We start from the raw sequence: 22,042 nt of genomic DNA on the forward strand, positions 1-22,042 counted from the left end.
CGCGGGTGTCTGAGGATGGCGTCTCACTCACCCCAGCTCCACACATAATCAGAACTTCAGAGCAGCTGTTATGTCTTTAATCCCAATTTGCTTCTCAACCCTCCTCTCCTACTCCTATTAATTTTAGAAATAGAGGGCTTTTTCAAATGATTTCCAATTAGAAATGAATTCTTAAAAAGTCTTCTGGGAATTGTGGATGTAACATGTTTGCTCATTTCATGAAGATACGATTCTTCCTTGAAGATAAGCTGATCTGATGAGCAAGACGGGGAAGGCAGGCGGCGTGGCTACTGCTGAGGCTTACGGCGAGGTGCCTGGAGCGCTGTTGTGTGCTCTCTTTGTGACCCCACCCCCACGCATTTTTTTATTATGAGAACTTTCAGACTGACAACTGACACGAAACCAGAAAGTACAATTCCTACGTATGCATCATCCAGTTTCCAGGTACCAAGGTCTGTCATTTTCGGGCAGCTTTTGTTCTGTTCTTAAATGTTGCTGATGGTTTTCTAATTGGTTCATTTAGGAAGGAGTCAAATGTGAGGCGCTTTGCTTGGGTCTGAGTGTGGTGACCCTGAGGGGTAACCTGAAGGTGTCCTTTTCAGGAGTGTGTTCCAGAAGACCTAGAACTGAAGCAGCAGCTGTTTGCTCAGCTGGATGGAATCATGGACGATGACGTGGTCTTGAGCAGCTCCAGCTCCTGCCTCCTGCCCTCCAAGCTGTTCGCTGGCCTGGCGCACAGGAAGCAGTGCCTCGTGGCGCACCCCGTGAGTATATTGAGCTCACCTGAGATTGAGTGACTCTCATTTGGGTTTTGGGGAGCAACACATTTTGACTATCTGCTAGTACTTTTAACTTTTTTTTTTAAATTGAAGTATAGTTAATTTACAGTGTTGTGTGAGTTTATGGTGTACAGCAAAGTGATTCAGTTATACATATATATTCTTTTTCATTATAGGTAATTACAGGATATTGAATACAGCCCCCTGTGTTATATATACAGTAGGACTTTGTTTTAACCACTTTATGGAGATCACATAAATCAACTTGTACAATTCAGTGGTTTTTAGTGTACTTAGAGAGGTGTACAGTATCAGCATTTTTTAAAGGAATTTTATCCAAAAATTCCTTGAGCTGTTATCTTGTATCTCGTGCATCACGGGGTGGAACGAGCAGACTCAAGTAACTCCTGGTCCAGCTGAGGAGAGAGGCTGCTAAACAAGTAACTGCACGGCCAAGGAGAGGGCGCTACACTAGCACACAGTCCAGGCCAAGCGGGATTCTGCAGGCGGGCCACCTGCACTGTGTGCTTCCCTGAGCTCAGGTCAGAGTGGGGTCATCTGTGCTGATGGGCCCCACCCGGGGCTCTGGGGAGCAGCTCTGACTTAAACCTTCCTTCCTGTGGTCCCTCCCACCAGGCCTCGTCACTGACTGGCCGGCTTACTCACTAGGAGTGCCTTGGGAGGAGGCGTGTTGGCACGCAGGCACTCAATCTTTTTGAGGTTAACCTGTTAAAAGTCAAGAAAGGGGAATTAAGAGTGGGGGTTGGGGGATCATTTGGTGGGCATCTGAGGACTGAGTGGAGAGCCGGGACAGCCTGCTAGGACAGAAAAGTGAACACGGCTCCAGCCACAATCAACAGGATGCGTATGACAATGCCACACCCTCTGCACCACGGGCCACCGAGGTTAAAGGTTGAGAACACCGAGAGCTGCCCGATGGGGGCGGACCTGGTTGGGCCGCTGTGAGAGGCTGGAAGGAGCATAAGCAGAGAGCTGGCCAAGCACAGGATGGGGCGTGCAGAGTTGCCAGGAGAGCAGCGTGACCGGCAGGGCACTCGTACTTGGGAAGCAGGAGGATGGTGACAGGAGGCTTGGTGATACTGGGGCTGGGGAACCACGAGAGCTGCTCTGAACAATCAGAACTGCTCAGGCACAGAGCAGCGCTGTGGTGTGGTGGAAACGGGCCCTTGGAGGATAAGCCGAAGGTCCTTTCTGCAGTGAAGATGGCTCCGAGAGGCGGGCAGCTCCCTCAGAACCTGAGGGCAGAGTTCCAAGCATGCGTGAAAACAAAGGGGAGTCTCAGATTCCTGCCGGGCCTTCCGTGCTGAGTAGAGGGGCAGCCTGGACCACCACCGACATGCCTGACTGCTTCTGGACGTCCTGTGCTGAAGTCTAACAGGAAATCTAAAGAACAATTATTTTAAAAAAAGAGAACAGGGATGAAAACCAAGCATTTCCTAACCACTCGGTCCAGGGGAAAGCAGCACCAAGGGGACCTTAACTGGAGCCTCCAAACCCCAGATCCCACGAGGCGTGTCACGTCTTCGCTTCTGTGACGTGTCTGTGTCCATCCAAAGGGCTCTCAGGAAGCATGAGCCACTTACTAGATTGTCACTTGGTTGCTTCAGTGAAAAGTGAGCTTCTTGGCCAAGAGCTTCCATCTATAACCAGTGCTTTTACTTCTAAGTCAGTTTAAAAAACAACTGAATCAGATTGTCCCCAAAACACCTCCTAAGTCCTCTGCCCAGACTCTCTCCACATCCCTTCATTTCATCCCCCGCTGGGCCGGGCCAGGCCCCACCTGCCCTTCTCTGCTGCACGAGGCAGCCCGAGCCCTGCGGGGCGGCCGCCCGCGCTAACTGTGCGGCGTGGCGCTCGTCTCCCTCACACCTTTCCGGCCTCGCTCGCGTTTACTTAATCAAACACAGACAGCACAGAGTGAGGCCTTAATTTAAAAATTAATCTCTCATTACTTTTATAAATAATTTTAAACCAAAACTGACATTAACCAAAGCAAATCACATCACTCAAACTGACTGTCCTTGGAATTTTACCCCTTCTGGCTCACGCTGCCTACTTCTGGATCTCCTGACCTCTGGGGGAAAAGTGCCTCGATAATCTAGAACCATCTATGATTTTTAGGAGCCACAGAGTTTTCCGTCCCCCTCCAGGCCAGACAGGCGGGAGAGGCTGGCGCTCTGCCTTCTGCTTGGTGCGCAGCCACTGGGGTTCTCTGCCCGACAGGAAACAAAACAAAGGAGGAGGAAGCCTGCTCACGCCTCTGAAGGACCTGGCAGTGGGTGCTGGGCGAAGGCTGCCGTCTCCACCGGCCACACCCACGCGCCCTCCGTGCCTTTCCGGGTGGGGGTGGGGTGGGGTGGGGAGGGGACTCTCGGGTCCTCCCGGCGCCCAGGTGTTTCACAGACCGGTTCCAGGAAGGGCCGGGCTTAGGAAGAGGGGTGATGCCCCGACATCCCTCCTCTCCAGCGCCTCTGGGCTGCCTGTGAGGGGCGAGGGGCTCAGGGTGGCCACGGGTGGCTGGAGGTTTTTGCTGACGACTGAAAGCCGAGTTTGGCCGCAGTCGCTCCTGGCACTCGGGCTCCATGGCGGCATCAGCCAGAGCCGCAGGTCCCCACGGGCAGTTCTGGCCGCGCTTCACAAAGGCCCCGCTCGTTCCTTCCATCTTCAGCCGGAGGCGCGGGCGGCCCTAGCGCACCACGCGCTCTCTGCGCCGCCCCTCCTCCGACGCGTGCTCCGCGGCGAGGCGGCCGGGACCACGGCCCTGAGCGGCAGCACCTCTGGGGCGCGCAGCTCCAGCGTGGCTGCCTGCTCGGCAGCCGCAGAGCGGACGCGCGCCCGGAGGGAAACGGGGCCCCGCCCACAAGTGCCGGCCCGGCCTCGCCCCGCGACGCCGCCTCCGACGGGCGCTCGTGTTGGTGGCGACGTGAATGTTCCGTGTCTGCGTCCCCCGCGCGCTGCCAGCTCCCGCCGCTTCTCTGTCAGGAAGGCGGGGTGTCGCTGATGAAAGGGCTGTGCTCTGAGAATGGTCACAACACCGAGGGAGTGAGGAAGAGGAGCCCCCCGAGGGGGAGGCCCGCCGCGCGTATGTGCGAACTAACCGCAAACCGGTGCCGCCTTTTCCTGGGAGAAGGGACGGGCTTCCTTCCCTGAGAGCCTGCTTGGCTAACCTGCTGCACAGAACGCGGAGCTTCTGTTGGGCAGCGGGGCTACCCTGATCACGTGCCGCAGGCTCCGCTCCAGACCCTGGTCAGTGGAAAATCCCTCCTCCCGCTGCCCGGCTGTCTGAGCGCTGAGCCTCACAGGCCACCACCCCCGTGCCTCCAGCAACGCTCGGTCCCGCTCTCCGCTAGCCCCGGGACCACCTCCCTAGCCGTCCAGAAACCGTCTCCTCTTCTCCGTGTTTTCCCCCAGTTCTTGAGAGCATGCTTCTCACAGCGAAGGCCCCGACCTACCAGCCCCGTCGGAGAGAACAGCGTGTCAGTAGACGGCCTTTCCCCTCCTTTTCCGTAGAGCCTCTTCGGTTTCCTCGTCTTCTCTCCCTTCCCTCCTCTCACGTCTTAGGAGCACCTGCCGTAATCTCCAGGACCCCTCTCTGAGCCTGAAACAGGGACTGATTCTCTGTCACAGGACTGAGGTGCTCTGACTCCCCCCGACCTGAGTTTAACCCATGACAGGTGGAGTGTGTGCCTGTGGGGTGCCCAGGGGAGAGCGTCCAGTGCAGAGTTATAAACACGGGCCTGCAGCGGGCGGTGAGACCTCAGCATCCTGCTAGCAGTAGCGCCCTTGGTGCTGATGAAGTCTCCCAGGCGAGTCTGAGAGCGGCACAGAGGGAGGCCAGCGGCGGCGGCCTGGGGGCACCAGACAGTGCGGGAAGGATGTGTGAACAAGCTGTACATAAAAATGCCCTTTAACTGTTTGTCCTAATCTGTTTTTGCTCCTCACCAGGCTCAGTACCGAAGAGACCCTAAGCCCAATATCCCTGCTTTACAGTAAAGAGAAGTTCATCTAGGGCACACGTGCTTCCAGTTCTTAGAATTCTGATCTTTAAAAATGCCAGAAGTTAAACAAACATTACTGTAAGAATTCAGTGATTACAGGCAGGATTCAACAAGTGATTCAACTAAGGCACTGATTTATAATTTACCTGAAACAGGAGCCATCCTCTCCTGCTTTCTGAGAGGGCTGAGAGTAGGCTTGTCTGAAGTGTGTGGACCAGCTGCCTGTTCCAGGCAGCCCTAGGACAGAGAAATTATTCTCTGTTCTGTAGAAGTCATTTTAAAGTGGATGGTTCTTGTCGTATTTGGTAAATGTGAGAATCTACCAATTTTCAGTCGTGTGGAGGAAAAAGAAAAGCATGATCTGGGGAAGTCTAGTGTGCATCTGCTCACTGGTGCGGCTAACCAGCAGCCTCTTCACATGTAGAACTCTCTTTGAGAATCAAGAACGGCTTCCCAAAGTAAACCAAGAAAACCAGAGCCAAAGGTTCAGTGCTGGGCAGGCAAATGCTTCCTTCCAATGAGGACAGTCTCTTCCTGTCTTAGACGGCACCGTCACATCAGGGCTATAGAGGGCTTCTGATATTTTGTGATTTCTAGGTAGGATGTGATTGGGGAAGCAAATGTTTGAGGCGCAACACGGACAAATTAAGGATCATTTTTAACACTGACACAGTAGAATGGCAATGACTAGCTGGGAGAGGATGGCTGGGGCGTGGGGGCGGGGCAGGCAGTAGCCCAGGAGGTCTGGACATCTGGTAGATATAGAAACCCCATGGAAGGTCAAGGGTTTGGAGATCAACTGTAATTGTACAGGACGGTCATTTGCACCTTCAAATTTCAAGCTCGATGTTGGTCATTTTTCTTTAACAAAACCATGCTGTTCTGTACTCACGTTTTTTTTTCTCCCATTTGTGAATTACTTTATTTCTCAAGCTTCTTGTCATTGGATGCTGAGTCTCGAGGGGCCTTCATTCCAAAGTTGAACCCGCCCCCACTGACCATTCAGGAAGGTGGGCCAGGTCTGCCAGAATGACACCCCAAACTCCAGAGCCATCCTCTTGATTCTCTCCCCTCTGTCTCTCTCCTAAGGTAAACCCACCCTATTACGTCCCATTGGTTGAGCTGGTCCCACACCCAGAGACCGCCCCCGCGACCGTGGACAGAACTCACGCCCTGATGCGGAAGATTGGACAGTCCCCGGTCAGAATCATGAAGGAGATTGACGGCTTCGCTCTGAACCGCCTCCAATACGCAATTATCAGCGAGGCCTGGAGGCTTGTGGAGGTGCGTGGGCTGCCCTCTGTCCCCGCAGCTGAGCAGAAGGGGCGGGCGTCTTGGGGGTCCCCGCTGGGGTGGGAAAGGCATACAGGCTCCATCCCACTGGCTCTATTCTGGAGACCACAGGCAAACTTCTCTCTCAGGTGCAGTCAAAAGGCAATAGCAGTCAAATGTCAGGTAGCAAATTCAGCACTTCAGAGAATCCTCTGCACGGCAAGTCACCTGCTATTCAGGTGTGATGGCAGACTTCCTTCTCGCCCTTTCTCGTCATTACCAAGTAGTTATCTCCGTGACTTGATGCGTTTTCCCAGTCTCAGATTCTTCCCCACAGTGTTATACTTTTTCAGGAGAAAAATTATATTTTGAGTAACCTTGTATCCTCTAAAGAACCCAATTTATTTCACGATCTTGAGAAAGAAACAGTGAATGACCTTAAACTTTTTAGTAACATGCTCTTACGTATAAATAGAAGATTATTTACATCCTCAACTTTTAATTAAAAGATGTTACACGCGATTTTCAATTGCCTGGCTGCGTGCACTGCCATCTGCATTGTTCAGTTGAGGGGCCTGGTCCCTGGCAGGTAGGCGTCAGAGCAGCTCCAGGCCTGGGAGTGGAGCCCAGGGTCCAGGCTCAGCCGGCCAGGACTCCACCACCCACTTTCTGATGCTTCCCGGCTTCTGCCCGGGTGAGCAGGGTGTTCGGCCGGCACCTATCCTGCCGCCACCGGGCCAGAGTGAGCGAGGAAAAGGGGGCCCAGGGTAAACCATCTTTGCCTGGATGGACCCACAGCTCCCGTCTTGGCTCCCAAGCATGCCCAGCGATCCCAGCCCGAGACAAAACAAGGACGCTGGCCACTGTGGGACCCACGCCTGGCGGAGTCCCCACCAGGAGCCCAGACCTAAAGTCCACCAGGTGCAGTGTGCACGTGACAAAGTCAGAACAGGCTACAGAAATGAGATTAAGACAGTGGGACCAGAACCCCGAACCCACAAGCCGCTTTTGGAGGAAGTCGAGAACATAATTCACTTAAGAAACAAAGACTATGTACAGACAGGGTTGCGGCAGGTCCCCGTCCCCAGGCTGGGCGGGGGTGGCGGGGACCAGAGCCCCCGCGTCCCCGACCCTGCCATGCGCGCAGACCCGGCCCGCACGGCGCTTCAGCTGCGGACGCTGGGCCCGCAGGCGGGGCGAGGGCAGAGGGTGTGGTGGCCCAGACGCCGGCCGCTTCCCTCGGGCTCGCTCCCTCGGGCTCGCTCGTTGAGGGCGGCCTCCCTACTCACCGCTCCGGCGCCCGCTGCCAGGCTCCTGGAAGAAAACCGCGCCGCTGGTGCTCCGCCCCCACCTCAGGTACGGAGGTCAGGGAGGCCTGCGCCGCGCACAGCCCACCTCGTCGTGCGCGTCCGCGTGCCTACGTGGGGCGTGTGCGTGCGTGCTTACGTATGTGTACTGTGTGCATCTGCGTGCACCAGCGTCTGTGCGTGCGTGTGTGCACCCGCGTGCCTACGTGGGGCGTGTGCGTGTGCGTGTGTGTACCATGTGCGTGCGCGCGCCGCGACACTCGGGCCCCGAACCAGGACCCGCAATCCAGGGTCCGGGCCCGAGTTCAGCTCAGCACGTGTAAGGGCCACTTAGGGTAAAAGCAGCCGCGTGGGGAGCGGAGACCGCCACATCCTACGAGTCTCTTTTCCAGGAGCCCCTGGGGCGGCCTGGACCTCCCGCTCCGCGGCCCGGCCGGGTCCCAGCGCGGGAGGCCCGCGGGAGGCCCGCACCCTCTGCCGGGTCAGGCTGGTCGGCGGGGCCTGTGGGGCGGCCTGGGCCGGGGGACGCGGGACCCTGTGCCCAGAGGTGGCGGGTGGCAGAGGTTTCCATGCAGACCAGCCTCGCGGACCCGAGTGAGCCCCACTTGGACGCGGTGTGACGGCTCCTGGACATTGCTGGATCCGATGTCTCCAGTTTTGTTAGGCCGTTTTGCGTCTAAGTTGGGAAGACATGTTGATCTCTATTTGAACTATGTTTTCTTGACTTTGGTGTCATGGAAATAACGCATAAAATGGGTAGGGGAGTTTCCCCTCCTCTTCTGTTTTCTGGAAGAGGCTGGACAAGTCTTGTTAACTTCCTTAACTGTTGGGTAGAATTCTCCAGGGAAACCACCTCAGCCTGCAGAACCTCTTTCTTAGGAGGTTATAACTGCGAATCCAACTGCTTCAATGGTTCTAGAACCATTCCGATTGTCTGTTTCGTCTTGACTGACTTTGGGTGGTTTGCAGTTTTTGAGAAAAGGGCCCGGTTCCCACGAGTCGCTGAGTGTATGGGCATAAAGCTGTCGGCCGTCTGCTCTCACCCTTGCAGGGGCTGCAGGGCCCACAGCGACCTCCCTGGGCTCATCCCCGAGGGGGGACCTCTGTCTTGTCGGCCTTGCTGGACGTGTCTCAGTTTCACCGCTTTCTTGAACAAAAGGATTCTCGTTTCGTTGACTTTTCTCTCTGGTTTTCCTGGTTTCAGTTTGCCTCACTAATTTTGGAGGGTGGTCCTTATCACCTGCAGCCGAGCGCGGGAGGGATGCCTGAGGGGACAGGAGGGGGCATGGGGAGGCCCCACGCGGGGCTGTGGTTTGGGGAGCAACCGAGCGCGGGGGGAAGCGGGGAGCCCCTTGTCTGTCCTGCACCCAGCACGACACACGCGGTCTTGTTGCTGCCCCAGCCATGTGCTCTGCCCGCTCCGAGGGACGCGGGGCTCCCGGACGCCCGTCTGGCCGCAGCATCGGGTCAGTCCAGTGCTTGTCGGCTTGGAAATGCCGGGTCGATGAGTCTGGCTGTTGCCCCGGAGCCCGAGATCCGGTACCCGGGTGACGAGATCCTGTTGGCCGGGAAGGTGATCTGCAATCCATGTTCTTGAATTAATGAGCACAGTAGGGGAGGCGGTGCTGTGATGGTAACTTCCTCCCGAACAATAGCGAGCTTGTGCTGCCGGTAAATTCTTGCCCCGTCGGGGGAAGGTGGGCGGAGGCGGCAGCGGTGAATCACGGAGCCGCCGGCGGCAGACTCTCAGCCGCTGGGAATGTGCTGGTGATGATGAGCTTGGAAACTGCTTACCTGGGGTTTTGTTCCTCCTGAGAAATGTGAGCTCCAAGCTGGATTTTGCTCCTCGGGCCGTGATCTGCAGAAATTCCCTCTGGTGTCTTGTCAGGGATGGTCCGTGGTCTGCACAGGACCCTCTGAGAGATTCCAGACCTTTGTCCTTGAGGTTTATTCTGACATGGATGCAGCTGTTTAAGGACTTGTTTCAGCTAATAAAATGCATCTCAAAGATCACGTGGTGAAATTCACAGATAAGGCTTTTTGTGGTAAAGTCATTCAAGGGCTTCCGTCCTAGTACCATGACAGTGCTGTGTAGATAGTTGTAGATACAATATAAAATACTATGTAAATAGTTGGCTTTCATAGCAAATTCATGTTGTGCTGTTTGGAACTTCATGGATTTTTTTTAACTGAATATGTTCGATACACGATGGGCTGAGTTTGAGGGCCAGCTGTGTGACACAGGAATTAACAGTCAGCCCAGCGAGCCTCTGAGCTTCGTCTACTCACCAGTAACTTCAGCTTGGACAGTATTTTAAAGTTTACAAAGTACTTTCCTTTACATTTTTCATGATTTTCAGATTTTTTTCAGATCATCTGAACTTAAAACCACGAATAAGAGACTTACTGTTATTTTTTGCCTTTACAAATTAATGCTTTGATCATATTGCATGGTCTGGTGGGGATTCAGACCTGTGCCCCCTCTGTGCTGCAGTGTCTGCATTTGTAAGTGGAGAAGACAATGGACTGTTCCTTTTTGGGGTCTGATGAGGATTGGATGGGGTTGTGAATGTTAAGTGCTGGCATACAGTAATGGTTTAGTCAGTGCTACAGGTTATAGTGATGACAGGGGCAGTGACGTTTGTGGAGTCCCTGAACCCGGGGACGTGCTCTGAGCTGAAATGCTCACATTCTGGCTGTACAGGTGAGGCCCTGGGCCCAGGATGGCAGCTTGGGCTTCGCTGGGAGCTTGTTTGAAATGCACCACCTGCAGGATTGGACTCTGCATTTTATCATGCCCCCCAGGGGATTCACTTGTGCAGTAAAGGCAGAGAAGTCCTGGCTTGCTCCCTGAGACCTTGGCCTCAGTCTTGATGGATCGAATTACAGCTGTTCTAAAATACACTTTCATTTTTAAATTTTTAACATTTTAGTTTTATTGGCAGCATTTTTCTTCCAAAATGGAACAATAAATACGAATTTAGCTTCCAGTTGATGGAGTCTTAACTTCCTTGAGATAGTGTATTCTACCATCTTTTTAATTTGTCTTTTCTCCTGTGTTTTTCTGTGTCTCTTGTTTCTGACCCTCTTTATCTCTGACAAAGGCTCGTAACAGATAAACATGCAGCTCCAACCAGCTCTGCTTAGTGGAAAGACTCGTACGTGGTCCCTTGGTAGACGTGACTTCCAGTCCTAGGTTTATGACACTGAATACCTCTGGTTATCCCCAAAAAGATGTGAAGATTAATTTTTAAAAAAGATTTCATTCACTTTTAATTAAAACAGGAACACATCAGAATGAACGAATGCTAGGTTTTCACTGCTCCTGCAGAGTGAAGCTGGCCTCCCTGGGCCCAGCTGGCAGCTTCCTCGTCGTGCTGCCACACGTGGCATCAGGCCTCCGCATCTACCTTTGATTTCTGGAGCAGGGATGCAAACTGTAGTCTGGTTCTGCTCGTCTTGGTCGTGGGCCTGTGTGAACACAGGGTCCCTCCCAGAGAACAGCCAGATCGAGCAGGTGGCCTCCTTTTGCCTGAGGGCCGGCCCCTATGGCCGCTGGGAGTCAGATGGCTCTCGGGCCGGTACTGCTGGCAGGTGAGCGGGCCCCACGTTGACCCCAGCAGGTGACACAGGGGACCGATGAGTCCAGACAGGGTTGGGGGAGGTGACCTAATGTCGACTGGGTGCTCTGGGGACCCCTCAGGTCTCTCCCGTGGGCTGTGCACACGTGGAGGGAGGCAGTTGTTTGTTTCAGAAGCGGGTGGACGCGTGGGCCCTGGACTCAGAGTCCGAGTTAGTCCTGGGACGTTTCCCTCTCACACACGCAGGTTCTGGGGAGGAAGCTGGGTCAGAAGGTGAGCTGCCTCCATGGCCATCCTCTCCCAGGTCTGGGGGGGCTTTTCCAGGAGTGTCTCCCTGATTGGGACCCTGCGACTGAGTGCCTGCCAGGTGCTCTCCAGAAGGCAGACTGTGCAGACGGGCAGTGAGGGGGGAGAAGGAGAGTGGGGTCAGGCCCAGTGACGTGCTTCACAGGCTTTGGGATCAGGTGGGGTGCGGAGCCTGGTGCTTGAGGCCCCAACAAGAGAAAGCTTGTTCAAAGTAGTGCTTCCAGGCGGGGAAGGTGGGGCTGTTTCAGAAGTCTGTCTTCAGAGGGAAGATGCTGAAAACGGCAGGGCCACCTTGGGCTGTGGCTCACCTGGAGGGTGGCCAGTAGGAGAAGCTGAGGCTCAAGCAAAAGTTCCAGAACATCTGCTCCCTGGTGGCTCTCGTGGTCTGATCCTGTGAGCCATCTGTCGGAGGAGCAGCAGGAGGCTGGCTGCTGTCCCAGGGCTTGGCCATGTCCCCTGCCCCTGGTGGTGCTGGGCTTGCCTCCCAGCAGCCTGGCCGGGACTCTCCACCTCGAGCCTCATCTCCTCCCCCGGCGTCCGCTCCGAGGCTCTGGACCGTGCGTGATGGGTGTGATTCAGCCTCTTGTTGCATCAGCTCAGCGTGTGCAGTCAGCTCTTCCCCGAGCGTACATGTCTGCCCGGGTCATTCTGCAGGAATGTTGGTGCCCCACTTCCAAGAAAGCACGTGGTGCCCGGCAGCTCATAGACCTGGCACAGCCTCTGAGTGACAGCGGGCAGCACCTGGCCGTCTTGTCTTTTTCACCTGTTACAATGCTGTGTGTGCCTCACCTTTTTCCCGGAAGGAGGTGTGCATGTGGATGGGCACATCGGGTCTTTTTCACTCTTGCTCGGGAACTGGTTTCCTGTTGTGTGTGGGAGACGCAGTTGTTTGATCATTTCTTTCAGAAGTGAGGAGCGTAGAAAACTAGGCCATGTCAGTGTGTGAGGGACCGACTCCTGCTTTAGTTACTTTCTCGTGAAAGACGGTGACTCATCATGGTGGTTCTTAGCTTCAGCTTCACCACCAGTCACTACGTTGCTCTCTGTACCATTTGTTCGTAAGGGCTGCAGGGGTGGACCTTCTAGGGAGGGTCCGGTACCCTCACCCATGCTTGACTGACTCCTGCTTGGGGGTGGTCCTCATCTGGCTCCCCACTGAATGTCTCTGGGGATCAGGGTTCCAGCCCGTTCCCACCTCCTACTAAGGAGACTGAGGCGGCCTTTCTGTAGCCCCTTCTCCTGGCCTCTGACAGGGTGATGCTGAACCAGTGTGGCTTCCTCCCTGCCCTTGGATGTTGCATTTCATCTCCTGACATGTAACCAAGCAGAACCTTTTCTGGCTCCTGTTTCTCAGTTAAGACAATGGATTGAAGCCTCGACAGCTCCTGTTGTGGGGAACTTGTGTGTACCCTTGCAGATTCCTGGGGGCAGGTTGGTCTGTGTTCCTGGTGGTGCTGGTGCTGGCTGAAGAAAAGAAGTGTTTGCACAGGAAAAACTTGAAAACTCAGGACCAGGTGTGGTGAAAAGCGAGCAAAACAGAAGATTAAAAGCTGGGAATCAGTTTAAAAAATTAGCCAAGGAAGTTGGCATGAAGAACGTGAGAAAGGCAGATGAACCGAGGGCATGCAAACCCGTGCACTGAATAAAGAGCTTCCATGTGAGGCTGGGATGATGAAAAGGAAAAATATTTCTGTGTAGCTGATAATCAGTAGAGGAAATAGTTACAGGTTTCATTCAGCAGGTTTTGCCTTCCTGAACTGTGCGAGACCTCCACCCCCACCCCTTCCTCCCACGTCCCCTAAGAGGGCCAGGCCAAGCACCAAGGTTGTTACTTAGGATGTGTCTCCCCCTCCTGTCCTCACCCACAAAGTGCCAGACCCTCGACGCCAAGCTTTGAACTCCAGTCCCCTGTACAGATCGGCTGAGTGCCCGTCACTCAGTCAAACAGGCTGCTGTCACTACTGTTTCTGAGAAGGTATTTTATAGATGTGGTAGTGTCTACTGTCACTTGACTTTAAGGAGATTATTCCCAGTAATCTGGGCGAACTTCAGTCAGTTGAACAGCCTTAAGAGCAGAAGTGAGGTTTCCACCAGCAGCTCCTGCCCCAGATTTCAGGGTCCCGCTGCCCGCAGTTGTACAAGCCGAGTCCTTGACGGAAATCTTGCTGCACGTATGTGACTGACTGGTTCTGTCTCCCTGGCGGGGGCTCTGACACATAGCATGTCAGCTCTGCACCTTGCTCGTGGGGCAGCCCGAGCAGGCCGGGTGTGGGGTGTGTGTCCAGGCCCTGAGTGTGTGTTGCTAACAGAAGTGGAAGCAGGAAGGTGTTGAGTAAAGGGGGCTCCTTTCCACTCTGGCTGGGCTCTCCTCGCCCAGTTTCTGACTAGCGCTGATCACAGTGTTCGTTGCTCTGGGACTTGGGAAACTTTTAACCACCTGGGGCTTTTCCTTGAACGTGTGGCTTGAGAATTTTACCATGAAAGGGCGGAAGTACCGATGGCCATACTGACATGTTAACTGGACCACAGACACAGCAGTGAGGTGGGGCCTCAGCCCTCAGACTGCTGGACGGCATCCTGACTCTGAGAGGTGTCACCAGATTCGTTCAGCTCCGGCTCTTGGCCCTTGGTGCCGCTGCGGTGATTTATTCGGTTACTGGTAATCCTCACACGGAGGCCGCAGGTGCCACCAGGCTTTTGGAGCGGAGCTCACCGCACAGCCAGGCAGCTCGAGCATCAGAATACCCTGAACGTGAGTGAAGCTTCAGTTCAGTGCTGAGTGCTGCGGGGTGAACTGGCTGTTTGCCCCAGGGGTGTGGGGTCCTGTTCAGTGAGCATCTGGGCTGAATTATGACCATTTCTCTTCCCTGGATTTAGCTTCTAGGTTAAAAGCGCAAGCTTAGAGAAGCCTGCCTCAGAAAATCCAGAGCGGGGGGAGCAGTGAGGAAGAGAAAATCTGAAAACTTTCCCCTTTTCTAACTTGTCGATGGCTGAATAGCACCTGATGACAGCTGGCGGCCGTAGTAGGTGAAGCCAGGACACCTGGGACGCCTGGGGCCCGATGAAGTGCGGCTCCGCCCGCCTGGGGCCGCGTTGGGTGCTGAGGCCCCTCTGAGGCTTTGTCTCATCAGGTCGCCGTTAGCTCGTGTGATGCTTACAGATCAAAAATTAACTACTCTTGGGTGGCTCCCTTTTTGGTATTTTGAAGTCCTTTTGAAGTCAGCTCTGAAAGTACTGAACTCAGCTGTGGAAGGAAAGAGCCAAGACAAACAGCACTGCAGGCGGAAGGCGGCCTCCAGGCCTGCGCCCTTCTCGGCTGGAGCGAGAACTTCAGGCCGCTGGAATGTTGACCCGGGACCGGGGCTGAGGGAGGGTCTGCAGGCCCCCGCGGGGCTGCCCTTCCCCACATTCCAAGCCTCAGGGAGTGGGGACACCGCCGCAGGGGCCAGGACCAGAAGCCACGTTTCCTGCTGCGTTTCGTGGTGGTTCTGGGCAGCACGCGGCCCTTCTGTGCGTGATTCCCCAGTTCCCCAACGCAGCTCCCACACTCAGCCCCTCGGGACCTGGGACCAGCCCTGCCATCGCCCCGGTGAGGCTCCTGGCAGTCGTGGACAGTAGGCTGGATGCGTGAACTGAGTTTTACACACCAACCAGGAGGGGCCCTGCAGCAGCCCAGGTTGTGGGGAATCTGAAAAGCACAGAAGCCTTGAGTCCATTTCCAGGAAGGTGAAAACAGGCTAAATGCAAACTCTGTTACTCAGGAATGTGGAGAAATGGTTGTTACAAAAGCCAGGTTGTTAGCCTCCCTGGAGGAGGGAGACTTATGAGTCAGGAAGCCGGGCTCAGGTGTGGCTGCAGGCCGCCCGGGGAGTCCTCCAGCCTCCGTGGCTGTGTGCACCCAAACGTCACACACGCGCACACAGCCACGCGGGAGGGGCCTCTCATCCCACGTTTCTGAGTCGCACCTGAGTTGCCCTGCCCTGTGTGGTGGCGCCGACCCCCCCATCTCCCTCCCCCCATCATGTCTGTGGCCCAGACACCCATGGAGGCCTGAGGGCACGTCTTCCCCCTTGGCAGCTGGGTGACAGGTGGCGTGGGATGCGCAGACCTCAAGGGTGACCCGGAGTCTGGAGGGGGTCCCTGTGGCCCCGGGGGAGGGGGATGTCCTCCAGCTCTGGAGCGGGAGGGCCTGGCCCAGACCCCAGATCAGGGGCTCCTCCCTGTGGCCCGCGGGGCAGCCCTCGGAGGACAAACTTTGATGACTATCTGTTATGGCGCTTTGGAGGGTGTATGGGGATCCCGCCCTAGAGAAGTGAGGGTGAAAGGGTGGTAAAGCAGTGGTCTTCCCAGCGAACTCACCCGCGCTGCCCTGTCTTCGCCTAGGAGGGCGTCGTGTCTCCGGGTGACCTCGACCTCGTCATGTCAGAGGGCCTGGGCATGCGGTACGCCTTCATCGGGCCCCTGGAGACCATGCACCTCAACGCGGAAGGTACGCTGGGGTTCCCTCGGGCTGCGGCGGGAGTTCCGTGCTGGTTAGTGTTTTCGTGGGTTTTGCCAACATCAATCTGGGTCTTTTCTTACAACGGAATAGAAACAGTATCGTGCAGGAGACAGGCCAGCCTGGTAATTCACAGGGAGGGGCTGGGACGGCCGGCTGAGATGCCGGGCCACTAGACCACGCGCCTCCGGGCGGCGGAGAGCACCCCCATGAGAGTGGAGCGGGTGACGCGGAGACGTGGCCGCGGAGCCCCAGCCTCAGGGGAGACAGCTGCGTGTCCTGAGGAAGCTGGTGAGATTGTGCAGAGGCAGGAGAAGCAGACAGGGCTGGAGGAGGGACCGCCTGCACCTCTGCTGGAGCATCTGCCGAGCAGGAGCGGCTCCTGGGTGTGTCGCGGGGCTCCTTCCGTGGGAGGGGGTGCTGGGGAGGGGCTTCTGCGGGGGGCGGGGCGCGGAGGTGGGGTGCTGGGGGAGGGGCTTCAGCAGGGGCGCAGGGCGGCCTGGCCTCCAGGGCCCGGGAAAGAGGTGAGCCTGAGACTCTAAGAGAAAGAGAACTTGAGAAGGGCTAGCATCTCCCAGGAATGAAGCCTTCAGCCAGACTTTACTCGATTCAAAAAGGAGACATCATTTGAAAAACAAGCAGTAAAACCTACAACAAATTAAAACAAAATAATTCAAAAAAGCTATGCATAAAGCTCTGGGACAATGTCACAAGGTGTTATTACTGTTGCTGTCTCCTGGTGTTGAAATTATAAGTAACATCCTTTTGCTCTTGTGTTGTCATAAATTTCTACAATTATTGTGTATTGTTTCAACTATTACATTATTAAGTGTAAAACATGCAGAAGGAGAATAAATCTTATATTCAGCTCCATGGCCTACATTTGACAAAAACGTTAAGAAACTGGAACTTCTCCCGAAGGTGACCAAAGTAGTATATGTCTGTCTGTCCCTGTCCCTTGTGGGGCAGAACCAGGCTGGAAGACTGGACCCCGCAGGGGAAACTTTCTAGAGCCTGGTGCTGCTGTGCAGGGGGCCCTGCTGCGCGGGGTGAGCAGGGTGCTCAGGTCCGGGGAGGCTCCTGCAGCGAGGTTGGGGTCGGAGTGGGGGGCCCCGGGAGCCGCTGGGCTTAGTTGGTGTGGTTCCACAGTTCAGTCAGTTTTCACCACAGTCATTAATGAGGTAATTTCAGTGAGTAAGTCAAGCAGTGCTATTAGACACACTCTCGCCCTGGGGGCACTCGTGTGGTTCCGAGTGGGCTACAGTGTGTCTGCGGAAGCGGCCCCGTCGCCGCTGGTTCTCCCTCCAGGACGCGGCTCTCCCCGTGGGCGCCAGGCTTTTGTGGTGGGGCAGCCCTGAGCAGGGGGCGTGCAAGGAACAGGCCTCGTAGGAGTGAAGCGGAAGTTCCCAAGTCCGTGAAAACGAGCCCCTGGGTAATTTCAAATGTCTTTTCAACCAGTATCTTAAAAGTGATGAACATATTTAAGCATTTGAAATGTATGTAGACACTGCCTGGTAACCACCATGTTTCTCTGTTCCTTTTTTTTTTCCTTGAGAAAAATAAGATAATTCAGGTATCGAGAAACTGATGGGGAGAGGCTGAGAACAGCTCTAACTCCCAAACAAATAGACACAGAAGCCAAGGAAACCAGAAACTCAGGAATCAAATAGTGTGCCGACAGGAAGGAGGCCCACAACAATTTTTTAAACAAAGCAGATGTGATAAGGAAACCTAATTGGCTTCATGTGATACTGGAGGACGGATGTAGATTTCGACTTCAGAGCATTCCAGAGCCCAGAGGTGGACAGTTAGGAGGTCTGGCTCGGGGCCAGCGGGGATGTGGGCGTCCCTGATGCTGTCACCCCGAATAGCTCAGGACTGCAGTACGGAATTCTTCTTTTCTTCCTGGTACAGTTTTCATAAAGCTGGCCTCTCAGGTTAAGGCTGGTTATCACTCTTAAAAGCTACAGTTTATCTAGAAGTGGTAAAGATATTTTAGGGTTTGTTTTTAGTCTAATAAAATGTCACCTGAGGAGCAGGAGGCCGGCACCCTCCCTCGGCCCTCGGCTGCTTGTCGAGGCAGCGCCGGGAGGCACCAGCCGCGGGGGCCCTGCTGACTCGCCAGCTGGTGGTCTGGTGCCATCCGTTTACTGCTCCTCGGTTTCCCTGCCTGTAAAGTGGGTGTAGCAGCAGTGACCCCGCCCCAGGGCGGTGTGAAAGCAAACCAGGTGGAGACGCTGGCTGGGTGGCCACACGTGTAAGCCCGTAGCTCACGTCACAGTAATACAGAGTTTGTCTCGTTTGTGAGTTCACTACTCTTTTTATTCTCCCAAAAGGATTCACAAGTGCTTGAGAGAGAATAAATGACAGATGAGGACATGTTTTTCTGTGGAATCGTGAAGTCCTCAGAGTCCCACCATCTGGTTGGTCTCTTCACTAAGCTTTTAGACTGTAGGTCGCAGAGGGCTGCCTGGTGCTCCGAGTCTGGCTCCACCGGGGAGGTGACTGGGTCTCAGGACCTGACAGTCCCTGGAAGTCGCCCCCGGATGAAGTGAATGTTTACCACCCACCTCGCTAAGCTCCCTCCTGTGTGTGGATTCTGCTTGTTTTTTTTTTTTTTTCTTTCCTGAATCGAGACACCTACCTGGGTTTTGTTCACGTGTGTGGAGCTTGCATTTGCGGTGGAGCCTGTGAACCGATGGGGCTGGGATTTGAGGGGCCCCGGTGGTTTCTGTCTCCACTTGCCACCCTGACCTCAGGTGCGGCCTGGCTCAGGTGGGAGTGGATAGGGTCGCTCTGTGCTATGGGGTCTTTTTGACCTTCCTTGGTAAGTTGTGTGAACTCCTGTCTCTTAGAAGCGGGCGAGTTTATGTAGATGGGATCCTGTGCTGTGTGAGAACCAGGCCCCTCCGGGTAAGCAACAGTGAGGGCTCCCCAAGTAGCTGAGCGCCGGAGAGCCCCAGCCGCTGCACGTGCACAGACCGGGAGGCCCCACGCATGCACTTGCCCTGGCTGTGCTGCGGGTCCAGAAGGCCTCCCCCCACCCCGGGGCTTCCCCTGCCCCTCCCCCTCCCACAGGGCTCAGGATAAGGAACCAAGGTAGCAGCCAGTGAGGGGAGAGAAATCTAAACTCATGGGAATCTGGTTTTTACCACCATCTTTTCTTATTCCATATAAGCATCTCTTAAGTTAGTTCAGTCTTCTAAAAAGCTTAGCTCTACAAGTTTTCAGAGTGGATATTAAGAGCAGAGGGCATGGACATGTAGAAGACATGGGGGAGGACAGACCAGTGGGATAAAAGGAAAAGTGATTTTTTTTCTTTCTGTTTCCAAAGAAATTGTTATTAAAGAATAATTCCCACTCATTTCTCCTTTCATGGTGTAGAGAAGCCAAAATTATTGTTGAAAGCAAATTGAAACCCTCCTTTTTCACTCTTGAATGGAAGGGGAGAGGTCGCTGGCAACAGTGACAGCGATACGTTCCCTGGAAAGTTGTAAATAATGAGCATCAGGCGGATCCTGACTGTAAGTCACCGACTCCTGTGTCTGGCAGGGAGGCTCCCAACCCCTCCGGGAACTGCGTTTCTCCCGAGAGCTGAGTGTGTGTTATAAAAAGTGTTTTTATGTTAGTAAGACTGAAATTGTAATTAGTTTTCTGAACAAGTTGGGGGGAAATTATGAATTATATTGTAAAGCTTCACCATATTTTATTCTGTTTTGAAGAAATAAATGCCCTTTTAAAACTACAAATTCTTTAAAAGGCAGTGAGGATAAAAGGTTCTAGAAAGCCCCTGGGAGCCTCAAATGACTTCGCTGGGACAGTGAAAGAGGAACACTCGTTCACAAAACGTGAAGTGACCCCGAGGTGAAATACGGTACCTGAGTGGCGCCTGGGGCTCACGGGAGGGGGAGCAGCGCAGCCTGTTTCCCCCAAAAGGGGGTGAGTTCACGGCTGCAGGGAACCCTCCCCCTCTCCTCTCATTTAAGAAATTTCCAACACGTTCCATCCTGCATCTCTGCTCCTTAAAAAAGAATAAAGTGTATTTGTGCCTAGATTTTATCACCTTTAGTTTGAAGAAATAAATAGGCAAAGTGAAGAAAACAGTTCATTTCCAGGAGTGGGTGAGCACCCGGGTGTCTTCTGCGGCCCAGCGGCGCTGAGCCGTCCGAGCCCGGGGCCCGCGCTCCGGCCCGTCCCCGTGTCACCCGGAACCCACGCGGAAGCCCCGGCCTCCGAATGCAGCAGCCGCCGCTCAGCTGCAGCGGTGGTGACGTCAGACGAGCTGGTGTTTGGATGTTTCACCCTCCGAACGGCCTCTCTGCCCGGACACAGCGGGCATCACCTCACCGGGCTGAGAGCAGGGAAGCGGTCGTGCGGCGCCGCGGGGCGCGCACGCCGGGACCACGCCGGGCTCGGCGGCCCCGGGCTCGCCCGGCGGGGCCGGCGCAGGTCAGCTTCGCCGTGACCGCGCGCATCCGCCGTGCGCGGCGCGGCGGGGCCTGCCCGGTCCCTTGTGCCCTTTTCAGCCTGGCTGGCCGGCTGCTGAGCCCCCGCGCTGAGAGAGGCGGGCAAAGGGCGGGCAGCCCGTCCTCGGCTCCCAAGGGGCTGCCCGGAGCCGGTCCCGCCTCGGCTGCGGGCGGGCCTGGGGCAGGGGGGCGGGAACGGGGAGCGGGGTGCACGGGGCTGCGGGCAGAGCGGCCCGTCCCCTCCGAACCCGCCTCAGCCGCACGCACCCCGCGCTCCCCCAGCCCCTTCAGCAGAGGCCGCTCCTTCGTGTGCTCCTCCCCCAGAATCCCAGGGCTCCACCTTCCCCGGGCTCCCCAGGGCCCGGGGCTGCGGGCTGGCGGGGCTCGAACCCACCGGCCACTGCCTGCCTCTGGGATAAATAACCGTAGACACGCAGCAAAGCGGTAACTAGGCTTCATGGATGAGAGTGAAGTGGGACTTAAGAGCTCGACACCTTTGGTTCTTAGGAAATACATTCAAGCCATGTACGGAAGTCACCTTGCAGGTGCTTTGTGGAAGGAGGCGTTTGGGCTAAAACAGGATTCATGTGACACTCGAGTCAAAGCAGGAACACAGGCCGTGAGAGGTGGGATGGCAGGCCCGGACGCTTTTCAGGACTTTCAGGACTGAGTTGCCCAGAGAGGCTGGAGCCGCGGCCAGGTGCACGGCCCAGGGCACCTGCTCTCCGCCCGGGGACACCCGCACACTCCCCTGGTGCTGGGCGGACAGCCTCTGTTCCCTGATGCGTGGGCTTGTTCTCTTGTGCTCCCAGGAATGCTGAGCTACTGTGACAGATACAGCGAAGGCATGAGACGTGTCCTGAAGACTTTTGGACCCATTCCAGAGTTTTCCGGGGCCGCAGCTGAGAAAGTGCACCAGGTGTGCAGACCCACTGCCTGGGGCGGGGTGGGGGGCTGTTTTTTGTAGCCAGGATCCTCGCCCCAACTTTGAGGTTCTGCGTCCCTGCCCGTCCACAGCCGTCCAGGTCGTGGGGGGCCTGCAAGCAGTGTGACCAGGAACAGTGGCTCTGGATTTGGAAGGTTTTTTCAAAAGTTAATTGAATGTTGGCCTTACTTCTTTTGTCTCTGAAAGCAGATTCTCAGTTTTCCTAAATAGGAGCAGTTACCCTCCTGCTCAATCAGTTCCTCTTCATGCCTCGTTCCTTTTCTCCTCTTTTTTTTCTCTTTTCCTGTTCCCAGGCCATGTGTGTGAAAGTCCCAGATGACCCAGCGCACTTAGCTGCCAGGAGGGAGTGGAGGGACGGGTGCCTCATGAGACTGGCCAAGCTGAAAAGCCAGGTGCAGCCCCAGTGAAGCCTGCCCGCCGCCCGCCGCCCCCTCACTGGAGGCCTTTTGCTGGAATTAAGAGCATTTAGTCCAACCACTCTGAGCGCAGGGCGCGGGGTGCTTGGTGGACAGAGTCCGACTTGCTCCCCACAGGTGGCGGGCACAGCGGTGGAGGGTGGGCCGCGGTCACTTCCCAGCACGCCCCGGGCTCGGGGCCACCGCGACACTCGGGTCTGAGGGCTTGATTCCCTGCACTCAGACAAGCCAGGGGGACAAGTGGCTGAAGGGCTGACCATTTATTCTTAGTGTGATTACATGTGGCTACATTTTAAGCCAGTGATTATAGTTTCAAGTTACCTCAATCAAGCGACGGATCTTGGCAATCATCTCCTGAGCTCGTGCTGGTCCCTGTGGCCCAGCATTTATGAGACAGCGCGTTCATTTTGTTGATGTTTATTCCAAATAAAAGGTTTTGATCCCATAGAGAC

General features: G+C 55.4%; 1 protein-coding gene across 4 annotated transcripts in view; it reads left to right on the forward strand.

Annotated features, from left to right (window-relative positions):
- CRYL1 (crystallin lambda 1) overlaps positions 1-22,041 on the forward strand; it is a 70,497-nt gene extending 48,456 nt beyond the window's left edge. For 3 of the 4 annotated variants that reach the window (XM_032496504.1, XM_032496503.1, XM_014552223.2), the window contains 5 exons: positions 603-764; positions 5,888-6,082; positions 15,648-15,753; positions 21,041-21,147; positions 21,468-22,041. In XM_032496504.1, the coding sequence (XP_032352395.1) occupies positions 603-764; positions 5,888-6,082; positions 15,648-15,753; positions 21,041-21,147; positions 21,468-21,581 (684 nt within the window). In that variant the 3' untranslated portion in view covers positions 21,582-22,041. The remainder of the gene's footprint in view (positions 1-602; positions 765-5,887; positions 6,083-15,647; positions 15,754-21,040; positions 21,148-21,467) is intronic. The other variant, XM_032496505.1, reaches the window with a different exon arrangement.
- The last annotated feature ends 1 nt before the right edge of the window (position 22,042 follows it).

The sequence above is a fragment of the Camelus ferus genome, chromosome 14 (genome assembly GCF_009834535.1).
Source record: "Camelus ferus isolate YT-003-E chromosome 14, BCGSAC_Cfer_1.0, whole genome shotgun sequence".
Classification (NCBI taxonomy): domain Eukaryota; kingdom Metazoa; phylum Chordata; class Mammalia; order Artiodactyla; family Camelidae; genus Camelus; species Camelus ferus.